Raw genomic sequence first — 20,509 nt, forward strand, 5'->3', positions numbered from 1 at the left:
ATTCCAATCTGGCTATGACACTGAGCCAGCAATGATGATAAACAATGGGTAGAACTCACCGTGTTTCCAGTTAATGTTTACAAGTTCAAGCTTGAAACATGACTTAATAACTTAATTTTTAAAATGGGCTATCTGAGCTCAGCATGGTGAATTTGAAAGAAGTTCCAATAAAGATGCATTGTACAAAATGGAACCCTCTCAATTGAACCTTTTTTTTTTTTACTTCATTACCCATCCCTAGGCTGACATGTGGACAGAAGTTGATAGAAGATCTTCAGAACCAGGAGGTCTTCTGGCTTCTAGGCAACTACTTGAATTGAGACGAGTGACTCTATTGAATGCAATTTGCTCCTGGAGTATCCCAGAGCAGGGTTCAATATTTGGGCCAAAACAAACTCATCCCCAGCTGTGCTTCAAACACTTGGATTGACATCAGGGAGCTCTGTCCAGCAACAGCACCCACGGATTTTCTAGGGCATTTCCAAACTAAAACTGATCTGCAGGCATCACTCAGTGTGTTTCAAGGTCAGCAGATCAGCAAATTCAATTCTGCCTGCAATGTGAATCCCCTTTCCATGTCAGGTTTCATATGAGCAGGTTCTGGGGTGAGGACACAGATGGCTTTATTCTGCTTCCAACAGCATCCATCTAATTCCTTTATTTCATGAATTTAGAAACTGGAGAACACAGAGTTTGTGATTGATATTTAAGTTATCTTTGACTACTGATCAAATACCTATGATGGTTTGAAGCTGTATCATGTTCTTTTAATCCATTCCTGTAGGTGTAGACCTATTGTAGGTGGGAACTTCTGATTAGATTATTCCAATTAAGATGTGACCCACCTCATTCACAGCAGGTCTTAATCCTCTTACTGGTGTCCTTTTTAAGAAGATAAAAGACAGAAAAAAACCAGAGAAGCTGAGAGAGGAAGCCACTGAAGCCAGAGGCTGAAAGCAATGAAACCTGAAATCTGAAACCTGGGACACAAGGACCAGCAGATGTTTCCATGTGCCTGGCCATGTGGCAGAGGAGCCCCAGATCGCCAGCAGCCTTTCTTTAGAGAAGGTATCATCCTGTTGATGCCTTAATTTAGACATTTTCACAGACTTAGAATTGTAAACTTGCTAGTTAATAAATCCTCACTGTAAAAGCCAACCCATTTCTGGTATACTGAATTTTGTCAGCTTTAGCAAACAAAACAATACCCTTTCCAATAGAATGTTGAAAACTCATTCTTAAGCAAAGGAAAGTAATCTCCTGGGGAACAGGCATTAAAATCATCCCTGCACTAGGAACAAGGAGGCACCACCTTGGCTAACACTGGGTTCAAGTCATGTGGTTCTTCCTCCCTTTACTTATTGGTGAAAGGAGTGGGTTGGAGTCTAGGCTCATGAAGGTTACTATGGGGTCCACAATTTTGAAAGTTAAAGAAAAAAACAATTTTGAAAGATTCCAGTATTGTTTTCCCCCTAAAGTCAAAAACACTTGGACATTTAGCACAGGACAGAAAAATGTATTGTTTCTTTTTATAAAGTGGGGAAAATAATCCAGAAAAAAATGTAAATAATTTACATTTTAGCAAATCTTTCATTAGAATTTCAGTAAACTCATTTTTTTGTGTCTATTGTCAATTTAGTCACTTAATATTAACTTTGGTCCTAAACTTACATTAGTCACACACACACTATAATATAATAAAAGCCAACACTGAAATAATTAGAACTTAAATGCTCATCACAATTATTTAGTAAAATACACACTAGGTTTTACTTGATGCTCTTTATCTTTTCATTAACATATGAAATTTTATATTTAGGAACAGAACTCATAATTAAGCATTAATCTGACTTTAAAGAGCAAATTCCACCCATTATATATCTGTCCCTCATTCTTTTTGCATCAAAGTTAATAAAGCCATACATCTTAATTATATACATGTAGATGTATATATATTCATTGTTTTCATGTTCATCATATATATAAAAGAAGGACAAAACATATTTTATCAAGAAATAAACGTAATGAACATTGATAAAATTTAGAACTCGCTCCTAAAACAACATGAAACATTGTCTGAAAACTATGCTTCTGTCTTCTGCATCTGTATATGTAATTTTTGGTATGTATTTCCAATATCATAATTTGTTTTTAAAAGAAAATAATGGTTAAATGAAATCTTCTGTGCACCTTTCACACAATCATTCCAAACTTTAAAACATTAAACTCTGACACATATATTTCAAAACCTCTGAGAAAATAAATATTAACACTTACCAATTTGCCAAATGAATTATGTAAATAAATACAACAGAAACCGCATATAAAAAGTGAATGTTCCAAGTCTTTATCCAATTCATCTGTAAAAGAAGTTTAAAAAGAAAAAAAAAAAACACTTGAAAATTGTACCAAGTTTGATTTGTTTCAAACACATGATCCTCAAATAAGTCAAGGACAGTCTCTGAAAGCACTCAATTAAAATGAAATGTCAATGGAGGGATCACAGTCATGAATATTTACGGGGCAAATCACAAAGCATCCAGAGATGCTTAAAATGCACTCACCAAATTTACGTTAAAATGCTAAGATATTATATTGTTTGGGAAAAGTTTAACAAGCTTCCCAGTTTTTGATAGAACAAGCTGACAGAAATAAATAAGTGAAAATGTTGCAAATATCAGCCACATGATAATGTTGGTTAACAGATATAAATGAAGCCGTAAGTCCTTAAAAGTAGAGAATGCTTTCTGTTTCTACAAGTGTCAGCAAAAGGACCATAGGTTAGGTCATAAGGAATATTAACCTAAACTTAAAAACTTAAAAAAGAAGAAATAATTCTGAGTATATGTTCTCTGTCACACAGAAATACAAGCACCCAATTTGTTAATAATAAGATAACAACAATCCTATCCTCACGAACGTCAGCAGCAAGAAACCCTGACCACTGGGAAATTACAAAGCCGGGGGGGGGGGGGGGCTCAGGACACACAAACCGGAGCTAAGGGCAGCCTCACGGCAAACATCGGCATGCGCACGGGCGCCGGCTCCTGAGGGGCACGCGCGCATGCGCACTTCCGTTTAGCCAACCGCTTGGCTACAGTTATTCTGGGCCAAGAGGCGTTGATGCTCCCTGTGTGTCTGTGTGACGGAGATTGGGCGGGTTCCCCTCTAGCGCTGGTTCTGGGCTCGGGGGACAGCGAAGAGCCGAGGGACAGCTAAGGTGTCTCCGGAGCCGGTGCCTCAGTGATGAAGAGGATTTTCGGCTTCGGGAGGAGGAAGAGCCATCCGTCCCTGAGCTCCGGCAGGGCCGGCGGGTGGGGGTACCTCCTCCGGGACCAGGACCTTGGCAAGATCCACAGGGCCGCCAGTCGCGGCAAAGTGGCCAAAGTGCAGCAGATCCTGTTGCTCGGAAAAAATGGCGTGAATGACAAGGACAAAAAGAACAGGTGATTATAAAGTTTTCTTTAAAAATATTGTACTCTCCAACTGTATTTATCTATTATTTGAGCCATTCTTGCATCTGTTTTTTTCATCAAACATAGCCTCAACACCTGTTATACAGCAGACACATTTTTCTATTAGGATCTTTTTGTCCTTAAAAACTTCAAGTTTACCTGCCTAGTCTGAGCAAGTTGAGAAATTTAAAATTGAAGTATTAAGACTTAATGTGAATTGAAGTTTTTCCTCTCTCCCTTCATGCAAAAGCATTTCTGAAAGTAGGAAATTGTAAAAAGAAAACTTTATAAATTAAAGCAATACTTTTGCAATAGGAATAATCAATTATATTTTCTACTTTTTATTTTTTTATTTTCATAAGGACAGCTAAAATTTTATAAGTACAGAGAAATACTTTAATTGCCTTCTAAAAATTTATAACATTAAATATTAATATTAATCTTTGGAAATACATGACTTACATACATTGTATACTTCTAAATATTGAATAAAATGAGCTATACCTAATCATTTAAATTCTGAGTTTCCTTTGGCTGAGTTAAAGTTTCTTGAAAACCAAAGTAACAATTACTTTATCCTTTTAATTCCTTTTGTTGTTTTATTTCAGCCCTCTTTCCCCATAACACTTTTAAGAACTAAACTTTATTCAAATGCCAACCAAATGACTTGAACTTCAGTAAACCTGTTGTATGTACCATATTTCTCTTAATGTAAGGCACTGTGAATTGTGAGATGTCCCAATGAAGATGTCCCATTGTTTCATGTATCAATAAGAAATTTTTTAAAATGCAGCTAACTACGGTTGTAAGACATCATCAATGTTAAGTTGCATTCCAATGTCAGAGCTATTAAAATGTGAGAAAATGAGCATCTTTGAATCACGGAAATACGCTTTTTCTCTAATTCTTAATACATACCTGCAAAATAAGTATAATTGTATCATTTTACTTAGTTGAAATGTTATCATTGTTCAGTAGGAATAATAATTTTAGCTAACATTTATTGAGCTGTTTTTTCTGCCAGGACCTGTTATAAAGACTTTGTATAGATTCTGATTTAAGCATCACACTGGTGTCCTGTGAGATAGCTACTATTTTTCTCCCCATTTTACTGATAAGGAAGTGGAAGCACAGAAAGGCTGATAGCTAATAAGTCACAGAGTTGAAATAGGATTCCAACCCAAGTTGGGCTGAATCCAAAAGCCATGCTCTTTCATTAATGTAGTAAGTAATATGTGCTAACAAATATTAAACTTCAGAAGAAAATAAGTCTTTGTTTTGAAGGCACAGGAGTAACATGCTCTTTAATGTTTACAAATACACTAATAATTGTATATCTTGAGATAGTGACTATAAGTTCCTAAAAAGTCCTCTCCCTTTTATAGGACCGCTCTGCATCTGGCCTGTGCCAATGGCCATGCAGAAGTGGTAACTCTCTATCTTCTTGACCAAAAGGGGGATGCAAAATGAGACAAAATGGTTTCAGTGGCTGAGAGATTCCAAATGGAGTCGAGAGGTCACTCTGGTGGACATTCTTATGCACTATATAGATAACATCTCTTAGGCTTTAATGTATTGGAATAGCTTTAAGTAAATAGCTGAAACTACCAAACTCCAACCTAGCAGTCTGGACTCCTGAAGACAATTATACAATAATGTAGATTACAAGGGGTGACAGTGTGATTGTGAAGACCTTGTGGATCACACCCCCTTTATCTAGTGTATGGATGAGTGGAGGAATGGGGATAAAAACTAAAGGACAAATGGGGTGGGATGGGGGGATGATTTGGGTGTTTTTTTTCACTTTTATTTTTTATTCTTGTCCTGGTTCTTTCTGATGTAAGGAAAATGTTCAGAGATAGATTGTGGTGACGAACGCATAACTATGTTATCATACTGTGGACAGTGGATTGTATATCATGGATGATTGTATGGTGTGTGAATGTATTTCAATAAAACTGAATTTAATAAAAAAAAAAAAAAAAAGAAGTGGTAACTCTCCTGGTAGAGAGAAAGTGCCAGCTGAACCTCTATGAAGGTGAACATAGGACAGCTCTGATGAAGGTATGTAGTGGCCAACTGTTTCAGCATGAGATGGATTTGACTTAAATACTTAGGATAAAAACAGATTTGTATAACTAATCGGTGAAATATTTGGACTGTTTATTCTTAATTCCTAGAATCTGAAGTCTGTTTCTCCTTCTAATACTGACAGGCTGTACAATGCAAGGAAGAGGAATGTGCAACCATTCTGCTACAACATGGTGCTGACCCAGATATTATGGATGCCAGTGGCAACACGGCTCTCCACTATGCTGTCTGTGCTCAGCATATACCAATAGCAGCCAAACTGCTTTCATACAATGCAAATATTGAGGCAAGAAACAAGGTAGAGATCTACTAGCTTCATTTACAAAATATTTGAAATAAATTTATTTTCATCTTGACGTAAGTAGGGTCTATTTTACATATTTGGTTTGGAAACAGGCTTTATTAAAATAAACTAGACAAAAGCATTTTACAATAAATAGAATTCTTGCTGCTTCTGACAGTTCCTGTTTTATAAAAAATGTTTACATAAAAGTGATTTATCTTTCAGTGACCAAGGCTTAATTTAAAAGAGAAAAAAAGGAAAAGAAAAAGGAGAGAACAATCAGAAATATTCAGATCAATTTGGAAATTTAGTAATTGAGGGAAAATATCAAGAGAAGACTTTTTTTTTCAGTTTTTATGTTTAGGCAAGGTGCTCTTCAATTCCGTGGATGATAATTCTCAGTTTGGAAAAGGGTGAGTTGTAAACTTGCCTAGAGATCAGTTTTAGGCAGTCTGTGAGGAAATCAAATTGAGTGAATTGGGCAATGAGACAGAAAAACAAATAATTAATTGACATCCTATTCTGGCAGAAATAGCCACTTAGATAAGAGTCTAACCTCTGCTCTCAAATCTCGAATGTCTTGATGGGAAGCTGGGAGGAAAGGATTTTATGCACAATGAAATTAAGGTACAGTTTGAGTTTACTAGGCTCTGTTCCACTGCTACCCAGGAAAATTAAATCCAGTTTTTGTTATGTACTCTATTACTTACTCTTTCCTTTTTTGGCCAAATCTCCAAATTATAAAGGGAATTGGCCATGCAAATGTGAGACAAAACTGAAGTGATCTTTTTTAAGGTTTTAAATTCACTTGAGAAAATAGGTAATTTTGTAAATTATAAATTGTTTTTACTAATTTTCAGGATGACTTCACACCACTTTTATTTGCTGTACATGAAAACAAACAGCAAATGGTGGAATTTTTAGTAAAGAAAGAAGCAAATATACATGCAGTTGATAAGGCAAAAAGGTACAGTAGTTCTTTCTTTTTTTATACCTCAGTGGTGTTCTAGAGTGGTAAGAACCACTCATGTCAGAGAGATTGAATTAATAAGAAAAGGACTAACATGATTATTTTTATATGGTGAAAAATATCAACACAAATCAGATAGTAGAAAAGTAGTTTTTCTGATGGGGCAACATGAAATCCAGGATGCAGCAGGATTTCATATTCCTTTATGATATTGGTTGATGTTTGTGATTTATAATTTGATTTTTTTGTCATATGATCTCATAGTAATGATTTTGTAAATTACAGACTCTAATTTTTATTTTACTTTATGATGCAATACTGAATTTCTTTTTTTAATGTTTTTTATTGTGAAGTATAACACATATACAGAAAGATGATAACTTTCAAAGTACGATTTAACAAGTAGTTATAGAGAAAATTTCAAAGAATGTTATGGTTTACTATTCCACCCTTTCAGTTATTCCCTTATTGTGAAATATAATGTAAATACAGAAATGTGATAACTTTCAAAGTATAGTTTAACAAGTTGCTATAGAGCAAAGTTCAAAGCATCTTATATGTTACAGTTCCACCATGTCAGTTATTTCCTTCTAGCTATTCTAGTACCCTAGAAACTAAAAAAAAAAAATTATATAAAGATTCAGTATTCGTAATCCTTTGTTAAAACCTGTCTTGTCAGTTGATTACCATCTCAGTCTTCAGGGATATCTGTGCAGTGACCAGCATAGCCTGTTCATATTAAAAAGGGGTGTCAACATTATGGGGAAGGGGCATGCATCTGGTTGATGTTCTTGGAGAGGCTATTGCCTCTGGGGTTTTAGGATTTATCTGGTATAGGAACAGTCTGGGGGATTCAAGTTCTGAAAAGTAAACTTAGTGAAACTTTTATAGAGTCTCAGATAGGGATCTAGGTATTCTCGAGTATTTTTGGACTACTGTTGATTAGGGCTTGGCATACTGTGGGCATTTGGAATATCTACCTGGAACTTGCATAAGAGTAACCTCCAAGATAGCCTCTTGACTCTATTTGAAATCTCTTAGCCACTGAAACCTTATTTTGTTACTTTTTATCCCCCTTTTGGTCAAAAAAGCATTATCAATCCCTCAATGGCAGGGCCTGACTCATTCCTAGGAGTCATGTCCCATGTCGCCAAGGAGATTCACTCCCCTGGGAGTCATGTCCTACAAAGGGGGTAGGTTAATGAATTTATTTGCAGAATTGGGCTTAGAGAGAGAAAGGCCATATCTGAAAAGCAAAGAGGTTCTCTGGAGGTGACTCCTAGGCATAATTATAGGTAGGCTTAGCGTCCTCTTTACAGCCATTAGTTTCACTAGAGTAAGCCTTTAGATCAGGAGCTTGACTTATTAAGTAGGGGGTTCCTAATTTCATGTAACATATATTCTGTCCAAGATAAACAATCAATGTCTCACATTATCTTTACTTAGTTGTACAGTCATTGTCACTGTCAAATTTTTAAACAATTATCATAACCCAAAATACCCCAAAGCTCTTATCAGCCCCTGGTTATTTAACCCTGGTATTACTATGGTACTGGTAAGGTATTCCTATTAAAGATAGCTTATACTATTCATATATAGTCTATAATGTGCAATATGTAGTTTTTCCCATATACCATTCTGTTGTTAACTCTTTGTACCCGTGTCATACCTTAGAAGTAGATCATGCAAGCACTTGCGGGATACATACCTTTAAACAAACCCTTTCAATCATGTTTGCCTTCCATGTGGCACTGAATACTTACAGTCTCAATAATGAACAATCATCACCCCTGTCCATTCCCATACATTTAAGTTCACTGTTATTAACATGTCTGTACATACTAGGTTATCATTCCCCCTTCACTAGCTTCTATGTATAGGTCCCCTATATTCTACATTATAAGACACTGATTTTACATTGTTCAGGGAGTTCACATTAGTGTTAACATACAATATCTCTCCTTTTGTGTCTGACTTATTTCACTCAGTATTATGTCTTCAGGGTTCATCATGTTGTCATATGTTTCAGGACCTCATTCCTTCTTACTGCTGCATAATATTCCATCATATGTATATACCACATTTTGTTTATCCACTCATCTGATGAAGGACACTTGGGTTGCTTCCACCTTGGGAAATTGTGAACAGTGCCACTATGAATATTGGTGTACAAATGTCTGTTCTTGTGACTGCTTTCAGATCTGGGTATATACTGAGAAGTGAAATTGCTGAATCGTAGGGTAACTCGATATCTAGTTTTCTGAGGAACCACCAAACTGTCTTCCACAGTGGCTGTACCATTATACATTCCCACCAGCAATGAATAAGAGTTCCAATTTCTCCACATCCTTTCCAGCATCTGTAGTTTCCTGTTTGTTTAATAGTAGCCATTCTTGTTGGTATGAAACGGTATCTCATTATAGTTTTGATTTGCATTTCCCTAGCCGCTAGTGAAGATGAATGTTTTCTCATGTGTTTTATAGCTGTTTGTATTTCCTCTTCAGAGAAATGTCTTTTCATATCTTTTGCCCATTTTATAATTGGGCTGTTTGTACTATTGTCGTTGAGTTGTAGGGTTTCCTTATATATGCTGGATATCAGTCTCTTATCAGATATATGGTTTCCAAATATTTTCTCTCATTGCATTGGCTGCCTCTTTACTTTTTTCACAAATTCCTTTGAGGTACAGAAGATTTTTGGTTTTGAGGAGTTCCCATTTATCTATTTTTTGTTGCTTATGCTTTGGGTGTAAGATCTAAGTAACCTCCCAATACTACGTCTTGAAGATGTTTCCCTACGTTATCTGTTAAGAGTTTTATGGTGCTGTCTCTTATATTGAGATCTTTGATCCATTTTGAGTTAATTTTTGAATAGGGTGTGAGGTATGAGTCCTCTTTCATTCTTTTGGATATGGCTATCCAGTTCTCCCAGCTGATTTGTTGAAGAGACTGTTGTGTCCCAGTTCAGTGGATTTGGGGGCCGTATCAAAAATCAGTCAACCATAGATCTGGGGGTCTATTTCTGAACTCTTGATTTGATTGCATTGATTTATATGTCTATCTTTGTGCCAGTACCATGCTGTTTTGACTACTGTGGCTTTATAGTAGGCTTTAAAGTCTGGAAGTGTAAGTCCTCCTACATGGTTCTTTTTTTTTTTGAATGTTTTTGGCAATTTGAGGCCCCATTCCCTTCCAAATAAATTTAATAACTAGCTTTTCCAAGTCTGAAAAGTTTTTGGAATTTTGATTGGAATTGTGTTGATCTGTAGATCAGTTTGGGTAGAAATGACATCTTTACTGGGAAGGAACCACCTGCTCTGCAGGTCTATTTTGGTAGAGGTGGCTGAGCCAGAATGACGACATTAACTCTCTAGCACCCAAACTCTTTAGACAACTCCTCAGGGGGAAAGAGACTATTGGGCAAAATCTGTCCCGAACATGACCAAGCACAAAATCTGTTCTTCCACAATGAGAATACATGTAGGCAGTATTAAATCCTATAAGATGCATGAGTGAATTGCTTATATAAAGAAATGCATCATTGTTGAATGATCATGCTATTATTCATTAATTTGAATGTATGAACACACAGAAACTCTGCTTCCATTTCTGCGAATGACAGGCACATATTTATACTCAACATAATTGGGGAAAGGAAATTCAAATCCAAAATAGACCTAATTCCCTTCACATAGGAAACAAATAAGTATTTCTACATTGTAACCAAAGTGAGATGATGTCAATTACTCCAAAACAGTGCCACCCATCCACACGTGCCAGTTCAATCGCAGCAGCCTAAAAGCCCAGGCTTTGGTTCTCTTTACTTGACAAATGCCTGGAGACTGCACCATAAGGAGTTGCTTGGATTAACCTAAGCTTTGCTAAGAATTGCCCTGGGGTACCTGTTTCAAATACTACCTGGAGAAGGTAATGCTTTAGTCACCAAGATATCACTGCTAAGGAGGTTATCAAATTGCTTTTCTTTCCTTGAAAGAGAAGAACTAGAAGATCTCTTGGTAACTGGGAAAATGTGTGTGTGTGTGTGTGTGTGTGTGAGAGAGAGAGAGAGAGAGAGAGAGAGAGAGAGAGAGAGGGAGGGAGGGAGAGAGGGGAGCAACTTCAGCAAGAGAAGCAGCAGAAACAAAAGAAGAAACAGGAGGAGGAGGAGGAAGGGAGTAATTGAAAGAACTGAAAGAAGAATAAAGAAAGAAAAGACAGCCCCCACTGTAATTTTTCCTGGTGGTAGAGCTGATTGTTCTGGAGCATGAGGGGTTGGGGTATCCACTTTTGCTCCCTCCCCAGGCAGCCAGTTTGAGGTGGCTGGCCTGTGTTTTCACAAAGAAATGAGCTACCTCCTGGTGACAACCTGGCGGACAATAGCTTGGAATACCCAATACACACAAGTCCAGTTACACCCAATGCCTCTCCCAAGTGCCCCTTTTGGGACTTGAATAGCTGGAGTAATTCTCATGGCCTAGCACCATTTCCTCAACACGATGTCTACAGAAGAAGAGATATTTCCACCCATCCATGTATGTATACACACACAGACACACAGACACATACACCTCAAATACAAAATAGGCAGAGTCTCCATTTTGCAAAGCAGACATTTGGAAACAACCTTGATTTAGAAAAAGACCTCTGACTATTAGTACAACAGTGGTTAGTTTGTTTTAACACATCATTTCTCCAATAAGATCAATGAGGACTCTTCACCTTACTTGAAGTCAGTGGTCCTCAACAGGGAATGGCTTTGCCCCCCAGGGAATATTCTGCAATGTCTAGAGACATTTTTATCACACCTGGGGAGTGCCATTGGTGTAGCATGGATGCTGCTAACCATCCTACAATGCACAGGACACCCCACCACCACCCTGCAAACAAAGAATTACTGGGCCCAAAATGTCAAGCTTGCCAAGGCTGAGAAGCCTTACTCTAAACCAATATATGGAAAATTCCATCAACACCAACTTGGCCAGGGTAGCACAACACTGTTCTGTGGTGATTAAGAAAGAGAACCAGCTGCACCCTTGAAACCACAGATTTCATCTGATTAACACTTATCAGATATTTAACAGAAGATTGAAATCCATTGTTATTTCAAATGCCCAATTACCTCATACTCCATTGATGAATCGCCAGCCCTGAGGCACAGCTGCAAAAAAGTTTTCCATGCTAAGAGAAACCAAAAAGTAGTGCCAGCTGGCTACACTCTCTTAGGGCTAGTGGTTATGAATAAAGGTATAATCTCTTGAGATGGTAAACTGGCCTCACCTAACACATGTCCTAAGAAATATTCATATCTTTTGACACAATAAATATACTTCTATGAATTTACCCTAAATAACTGGAGATGTGTCCCAGATTTTATTTAATAGTTAAGGCCTATTAGTTGAATTAGTGAACTGATATTCATCAAAATGTTATTAGCAATTAAAAGTTGGAAATAACTTATATGTTCAAAAGTAGATGGTAATGAAATAAACTCTAGCGTATCTGTATCAGGGAGTAATAGGCATTGAATACAATCATTTTAAGTGATTTTGACATCATATGAAATTGTTAATTACATAATGTTAAGTCATAAAGCAGGAAACAAAAATGTAAAAAGCATGAGTAAAATTTTATAAATATTTATATACAAATAAAAGGAAATAAAATAGTGATGGAGTTATACATGGTATACATTATTTTATTTTTTGTAGTTTCCAAATTTTCTTCATTAATGTTTTATTATTTTTATCACTTTTTAAAAACCAGGCTTGTCCCCTTCCAAACAAGCAGTGTAGGATACTTGTGTGGGGAATCTGTCCAGACAAGAGAAATTGTATGACTATATGGATATCAGTTTCCTGAGGAAATGACCCAGCCAGATAATCCCACTGTGAAGCCCAGAATAAACTCATCGTACTTCATGAGATCAGGGTCTCAAATGATCTGAGACCCTACTTTCTCCTATAAGCAGACAGCCATGGATCATGAGACACCTCAACAAAGAACCCGCAATGCAAAATAGCGACCAAAACAAATCACAAAGTCAAACAAGGCAAAACAAAAACCAATCGAAGGACACAGAAACTAACCAGAGGGAAGTAAACCTCAAAAATTCAAAAGATGTGTAATTAATATCCTCAGAGATAACAGAAGACTGTGAATCCATAACCAGTGAATAGAGTACTCCCAAAAGGAGCGCTCCAAGGAAAAGAAGCAAAGATCTCTGGGCTTTATGTATCTATACAAGCTCAGAAGAAATCTGGGAAAGGAAAATGGGGAAATCTTCCAGGAAGAAGAGCAAAAAAGTAAAAGAAAAAGAAATAGAAGCGGAAGCATAAGAAAATGATAGGCCCTGTCTTGAAAGTTCAACAGTTGAGTAACAGTAGGTCTTAAAAGAGAAAAGAGACGATAGAAAGAAATATTTAAGAAATAATTCAAGAAAATCCCCCTTAAGGAGATTAGTCATATTTATAGATATATATCAGTGAATGCCTAGTAGAGATAATGTTACTCTCTCTCTTTTTCTCAGTGATGGTTGGGTTATGGAACAGGGATAATTGCAGGACATACATTATATATACTATTATCAAATAAACATTTTGGACTTGTCCCCTTCTCATGCAGAGAATCATTGGCATTCCAGAAGAGTACAGAATGTGGTCTCATGTACCAACTGGCACACTCTTAGATTCCTGGGAACACTGTACTCTTTTTGAGCAGCACAGTTCACTCTACAAAATCCAAGGAGTACCTGAACATGTTTCTCCAGGCTCTTGTCCATCATCTAACTCTTGCCTTCTTCTCTTACTCTATCTTCATGATGATGTAATAATACTGATTTATTCATTGTTTCCAAACTCAGGCTTTTTTCTGAACCTTCAAGCCTTTGCATAAGCTAATTCTCTTGCTTAGAGTGACTCAACCCAAAACACACATACAAATGCACATGAACACAAATAAATTTCAAACAATGCCACTGAGTACAGCTGGGACCACTGTGTTTTGCACAATCTGAGATAAGAAGGTTATCAGGGACAGTAATTCAGCTCAAGACGCCATGTTCTTGCTGTCCAGATGGGGCAACTTTTTGTAATATGCACAGAGACACCATATAGACTGCTCCATTTGATAAACCTCCATTATTTCTTCAAAAATCAACTCAAACATCACTTTCTCAACATTCCTGAGCCTGCCGCACCACTGTTCCTATTTATTATCCTTTTCTTTAATGTATTGCACTGACTGTAATTACTTGTTTTTACATGTGTCTCTCCCTTACTCAACTGTAAAACTCCAGTAATTGGAGTCCAAGACTTATGCATTTTGGTGTCACTCTGTCACTGAGCAAGGGCTTGCTGCCCAATGTACAGAGAAGTCAAGGCCAAGACATCGGGATTTTGAGAAAAGAAAGAGCTTTAATGCAAGGTTGATGAGCATGGAGACAGGAGCCCCTTGCCCTGGCACAAATGTGTCTCCCCCAAATTTTAATGAGTTTAGGGTTTTTATGGGATTTAAACAAAGAGAAGTGGAGACAGTGACATCATTTAAGTTGGCACAGATTGACTATGTTTCAGTTATAGTTGTTAGGTCCAGAGCTGTTTAAGAATCCAACGAGTCATGGTTTAAGTAGAGAGTTTAAGGTTTATTAGAGGAAGAAAGGAGAAGAAACCAGGTGGGAGCCATCAGAAAATAAAGAAAGGAAAAATGGCTCCAGCCCTCTATCTGAGAGCAGCATTTTTTAAAGGAAAAACCCACGTTGGGTGTTGGGGGGGAAGGGTCCTGCTGAGTGTGTTCTGGGCCTCGACTGGGTGAGTGCTTATCAGTTTCTACTGACTGGTTACTAGGGTTTTAACACACTACTCTTAATCTTCCCTTGTCCGCCCCCTGAGGTCTAGGCACCACTGTGACTGGGATTTCTAAAACAGCCTTCAACCCTTAGTTTATGGCACACCTGCTATCTATGAGATAAGCAGCAGGGCCCCTGGATCAGACATTCCTTCTACATGTTAAGACTCTTTTTCTGGGGTCTGACATTCCAGCCTTTTATTTTTAATAAAAAAAAAATTGGTACGGGTTTGGGTAGAATTTTGGGTTAATGCTTTAACTTAGCTCGAAGCAACCTTTGTAGGGGAAAGGGACGTCGCGCTCATCTCTTAGCTACTTCCGGCTGGGTTCGGACGGAGTTGGGGCAGAGTTGCTTTGAACTAAGTTTTAGCATTATTAGATTGATGTTTGGATATTTTCTGCTGGAACTGGCTGGTAGTGAGGCCTTTGCTGCGGCAGGAGCAGATTTTCAATTTCTCGTTATAGCAGGAGTATGTTTTTGGAGTTTTGCTGGTTAGTCACGGCTGCTATTGACCTACTGATAAATTTAATTAGACATTGTAAGAGACAAGGAGCAAAAAGAAAAATTAATATAAGGATAATTACTGGCCTCATAAGGGGGAGTAGAATAGCTTGTAGAGGCATGGAGAAGAATGAAAGAAAAATTGAGAGAAAGTTTTATTGAATATTGCATAGAAAAGAATGAAAGAAAAATTGAATATTGCTTACTTACTCAGACTTACTCAGCAATTAAATCTCTCCTTTTTATGAGACATTTTCTTATTTTTAAGAAACGGTATCTTGTGAGCATCTTCTATAAAGGGGGAGGTGGGTGGAGGTTTTTTCTTGTAACTGCTTTTTGCTGAGCAAGGGTTAATAGGTTTTTATATTAATTTGGAAGATGCTCTGGACAAACTTAAAGATATAATACAGGCAACAATTAAGACAAACAAGTGACAAGCAGAACACAAACTATGGTAATAAGGGCCATTTTCTATTTTATGGTAAATTCATTAACCACTTAGAAAATGCATTTAGTTTACTATAATTTTAACATTATTTTGCATATGATTTAATATTGAAGAGACAGTGTTATATTTATTTGGTATATATGTGTAGCACTGAATACTAATGAATGTTTAAGTTTTTCCTGAGCTGCATTGGGTGTTAAGTTTATAATACCATACATGCTGTCCCCTCATAAGAGCAGGCCTTAGTGTTAATTATGTTTTTAGGTTTTAACCACATCACACTGGCAATTGCAGCTCCAGGAGGTATCTTCTTTGTACAGTTGTAGTGCAGCATCGTTGGTCCTCTGGGAAGCAGGACGGTGGGCTTCAGGGTTCCATTGGGCTGTTTCACAGCACCCTCTGGCACCATGCAGCAGAGCTAGTCTGGAGGCTATGTTCACCAAAAAGCTTAAGTGACTGAGTCTTTTCTGGCAGGCAGAGGCAAAGGTGTCTGTAATAAAAGGTGTTTTCAGTAACAGCATGTGTCCATTTACTTCTGGAGCACGTTCATGTGATATGGTTGACACCCTTATAGCTTTAGGGACCACGGAAATGGGTCTTACCAATAACTTTGATGGGGAGAGAGCATGCAGGCACAGTACTAGGAGCTTGGTTTAAACATGCAAGCACTTTAATTAAAATAGAGGTCTAATTTTTCTTTACATTTTTAGTAGGGTTATGTTAGATAATGGGTAGAACATAATTTATATACTTGCCTTGCTTCTTTTTAAAAGTGTTTTTTTGTTGTTGAAGATGAAGCTTTGACTCGTAGCTAACTGCAAGCACTTTCAGAGAAGCATTAGAGTAAAACAATGTAACTTACAAGGAAATTTGGCTGTTTTTGTGACAGATAACACTTTAAAAATAACTGAAATTATAACTAGCAGTACTACATTGTTGTTTGATGTTATGCACATCAGTAACCAAAAGAAGGTTAGAAGTTTTTAATTCTTATAACATTGTCTAAATGTTTCTTCCGCAACTTATAACATATTACATGAATTTAATCATTTTGCCTTTTACATTGATTATTGAGGAAAACATTCTATAACATTTTAATAAAAAATATAGGTTTAAACTTGTTAGAATACTGCTAAATAATTAAAACACTTCAGTTAATGCATCTTGAAATACTAATAAACAATTTTTGGCAAGGATTAATGGAATGTATAGGTGTTACATTGTTTCTCTTAAAAAAATGCACACAATGATTTAACTTGGCATGAATTTTGAAATTCATGAAATATTTTCTTTTTTTAGTTTTGTTAAATTTTTTATAGCATATTGGCTCTATGAATATGTTGATTACTGTATTACTGAACAAGGTTGCAGTTACGAATAAGCTTTATAATCTTGTATAACAATTATTAAATTAGAGTATTTGAGAGGGTTTTGCTGTTTGCCATTTTATGGCTGCTTTTTATGCCCACCTTTTTATGTGCTTTAAGGTAGCTTCCTTGGTAGGTTTGGGACATATTAAGAGGATATGGGTTAAAGCTTTTGCTTTGTGCTTACAAGATATTAAGTTTTCTTTATATATTTCAGGTTTATTACAGTGATTATTAAGTAATTGATGGATACATTTATTTGAGGCATGGATAACTTAGAGAACAAATAATATTTTTATACATTTACAAAGTTTTGTTTAATATAAAATGAGTCAACATAGTTTTATTTACTGGCTAAACAAGGCTGTTAAAGGGGCTTTGTGCTCATGTTACAGGTTTGTTTGTTACACTTTAAACCTATGGTTTCTATTGGAAAAGGCCTGAGCCTTATTAGGTCATCATTTAGCCAGTTTGGGTTTCATTAAGTAATCTCCCATTTAAATAAGAGTATAGGGACAGACAATAATTTAAAAGTAGAGAGTGCCTAATACAAGAATTTAAATAAACATAATGTTAACATAAAGTGCAAGAAGTTATTTTGATAAAAGAGACTTTTTGCATCCTACACTGATTACTCAGAAAAACACTTCTACAACCTTTTAAGAAATAACACCCTAATAATTTAAGGAAACTTTTTCTTAGTAAAAACAGCAGGAGACCTTAACATGAGGAGCTTGCAGTATGGTGAGGAATGTTTATATTTTGTGAATTATTAGGCACATACTCACAACATTGCATATTACTGCTTTGGGTGGTGGTTAAAATATTTAATGCTATTTTGTTTTATAAAACCACTTTTTTCTTTAAGTTTTGAGGTTTTGTTGTTAAGCAGTGTTATTACTAGTTTTTACTATTTTTTTTAACTTTGACCATAGAAATAATTGTTTTTACAAACGTTTTACAGCTTTCTGTACTTTTGATGTCCTTTCAGTAATTTTAGGTTTTTGCAAGGACCCTTCTGACTAGGTTCTTTTTGACTTCTTAATTTTAAAAACTGATAGGCTAGCACAATTACATTATTATTATATTTTTTAATTGCTTTGGAAGTTATGATATTAAAGCACAGGTGGAAGTTCTGCACATATTTTTTAAGCTGTAACTTTTCTTTTAACTTATAGATTTCGTTGTTTTTCTTGAGACAGTTTGCTATAGCTAGCCATACCACATATAAAGGCCAGCTGGCTGCAGCTATAGCTTAATAACAATTTTAATGACACTTTTTAAATTTAGGCCAATTATTAGGAATAGTTTTTAGGGAAGATGTAACTGGCACGTTTTGAGAGTTTCCCATGGCTGAACAACAGCAAAAGAAATTATAAAGACAGAACATAGGAGTAGGAGCTGTTTAAATGTTACTGGTTTTTTACACAAATGCAAACTGTGCAAACTGCACAAAATTTAAAAGGAGAACTACAAAATCTGGGGTTATGGTTAGTGGGGTTCAAACCCACTGAGTTTGCATGCACGACCCTTGGATTAACTTAATTAGCCTTACTACACAATAGACTAATTGAAACAAAAGAAAGCAAAGTGAACACAATAAACAAAAAAATTACACACTTACCAAGCACAGGGAAAGTCCCAACCGTAAAGCTACCTCAACTCAGATGCATTTGGCGCCCGCCTAAAGCGGGCACTTTCACCTGGACTTCCGAGTCCCAGTACTCTAGGAAAAATTTCTGGGTATCTGAGGGGAGCTTCACAGCCCATGAGACATGGATTAGGGCATTTGAAAACATGGTTTTAAATAGTTAGGCTTGCCTGACCTCTCATTAAATAGAGAAATAAGGTTTTTTTTTGTTAGGGGAGAGGGAAATTTTTAAGTAAGTGACTTGTGGCTTAGAAAATTGTTTTTTATTTTTGGAAACTATATCCTTTTTGTTGGAGGGAGTTAAGGCTAGGGCAGCTACACAGTAGGAGGTCATTCACACATTGAAGCAGCTCACTGGGATGTAAATTTAGTGTTTGCAAATCAGAGGCTAAACATTGTTAGGGATGAGGTAGGTGTGTTGATAGTAAAACAGCAGCAGACAGTAAGTAAGGAGTTCTTGCCTTATTCATTTATCCTCCAGTTACGCCAGGTGTGCAGGCTTCGGGTTTGTGCTGCACTCTCCTGCCCGGGAGAGGCGGGCTGGAGGGGGAGACAGGGGAGGGGCACACGGGCAGTGAGCATGCTGCACGCGGGTGGGGTGAGGTAAGAAGGGGACAGTGATGATGGGACGAGAAGTGGGGGAAGGGGTTAACGGTGAGGGGAGGGGAGTGGAAGGGGTTAGAGAAGAGTTACAAGGGGGATGATTTGCAGGATTAAAGAAGAGAAGCTGCTTAAAGGCTTTTCAGGGTTAACTTTTATAGAGAGGAAAGCAGAAGACTTAGAAGGATTTTTTTGTGAAGGAGGAGGATTTGGTAGGAGATGACAGAGTGGCCCAAGAATAGCCGGGACCAAACAGTTTAGAAAGCTTAAGATTAAAAGCTACAGACCACTTGTTGTTGTGCCAAATAAAATTATTAAGTTCAGCGAGAATTTGCCAATTGAAAGTGCCATTTTCTGGCTAATGTTTTTGTTGTTCTAAAGGATACTGTGGCCAAATTGTATTGGTTCTACTTCCCCTTTTAATTGAAGTTTAAACATCTGAGGGGGTAGATTTAGGAGGAAATTCATCTTTGGAGCTATTGAAAAATGACTGTATATTACCTATGATTATCTAAGAAATTCGACAGGCTTGTGATTTGTTAGGGAACTTTTGCTCGTCAGAGGCTTACAGAGATCGCCCGTGAGAGATATTCACTGTTTCCTGCTCCTTTAGAGGCTTACAATTTCCCTGGACGAGGCTGACACGAATTGGGGCTACGCTCCTCAGAGGCTTACGGAGATCACCCGTGGGGGGGACCCACGGCTCCCTGCTCCTTTAGAGGCTTACAGAGACCACCCAAAACATTGCTCAAGTGAGACTAACAGCCCAGACCCATACGACCTGGTCACAACAACAAAGCAGGCGTCCCCGGTTTGTCATTGGGGGTCAGGAAATGTGTGCAGTCTTTCGCCCAAGGCATCCCCCGGGTTACTTTGACTACTGCAATGGGGAAAGACACTCACGGAGTGTTGGAGAGTTTTGACTGAGTGCTCAGGTTTCCTAGGCTTACGAAGCCAGGTGTCGCATTAAAGCGAGCCAAGGCGCCACCCTCAGGTGGGCCAGGATGTCCACAGGACATCGAACAAAACTCCCGAGGGGTGATCTGGGCAGAAAGACATCACTTACCTACCTAGGGCCGAATTAGTTGTAGATGTTTGAAAGCCGTGAGGGTGAGCCGGCATCGCATCAAGGTGGTCGGAGTTGATGGACTCAAGCCACTGAATGCATGGAAACCTGAACAGCTGTGTAGTTCGGGGAATGGAGTTGACTGGGAGGCTGCCCCATTGTCCCGAGGGGCCAGGAAACTTAAACCTCAGTCAAACCTCCGTCCCAGGTCTTCGGCACCAAGTGTTAGGTCCAG

The 20,509-nt window shown here is 37.4% G+C and overlaps 1 protein-coding gene across 4 annotated transcripts in view; it reads left to right on the forward strand.

The window, feature by feature from the left end:
• The first annotated feature begins 3,121 nt into the window (after window positions 1-3,121).
• LOC119523661 (ankyrin repeat domain-containing protein 26-like) overlaps window positions 3,122-20,509 on the forward strand; it is a 52,838-nt gene continuing 35,450 nt past the window's right edge. For 3 of the 4 annotated variants that reach the window (XR_005214648.1, XM_037822458.1, XM_037822460.1), the window contains exons 1-5: window positions 3,122-3,446; window positions 4,841-4,883; window positions 5,448-5,519; window positions 5,671-5,844; window positions 6,690-6,796. Coding sequence is in view for 3 of the 4 variants with exons in the window: in XM_037822458.1 (XP_037678386.1) it covers window positions 3,247-3,446; window positions 4,841-4,883; window positions 5,448-5,519; window positions 5,671-5,844; window positions 6,690-6,796 (596 nt within the window). In the remaining variant the exon portion in view is untranslated. The remainder of the gene's footprint in view (window positions 3,447-4,840; window positions 4,884-5,447; window positions 5,520-5,670; window positions 5,845-6,689; window positions 6,797-20,509) is intronic. The other variant, XM_037822461.1, reaches the window with a different exon arrangement.

This window comes from Choloepus didactylus, chromosome X (assembly GCF_015220235.1).
Source record: "Choloepus didactylus isolate mChoDid1 chromosome X, mChoDid1.pri, whole genome shotgun sequence".
Classification (NCBI taxonomy): domain Eukaryota; kingdom Metazoa; phylum Chordata; class Mammalia; order Pilosa; family Megalonychidae; genus Choloepus; species Choloepus didactylus.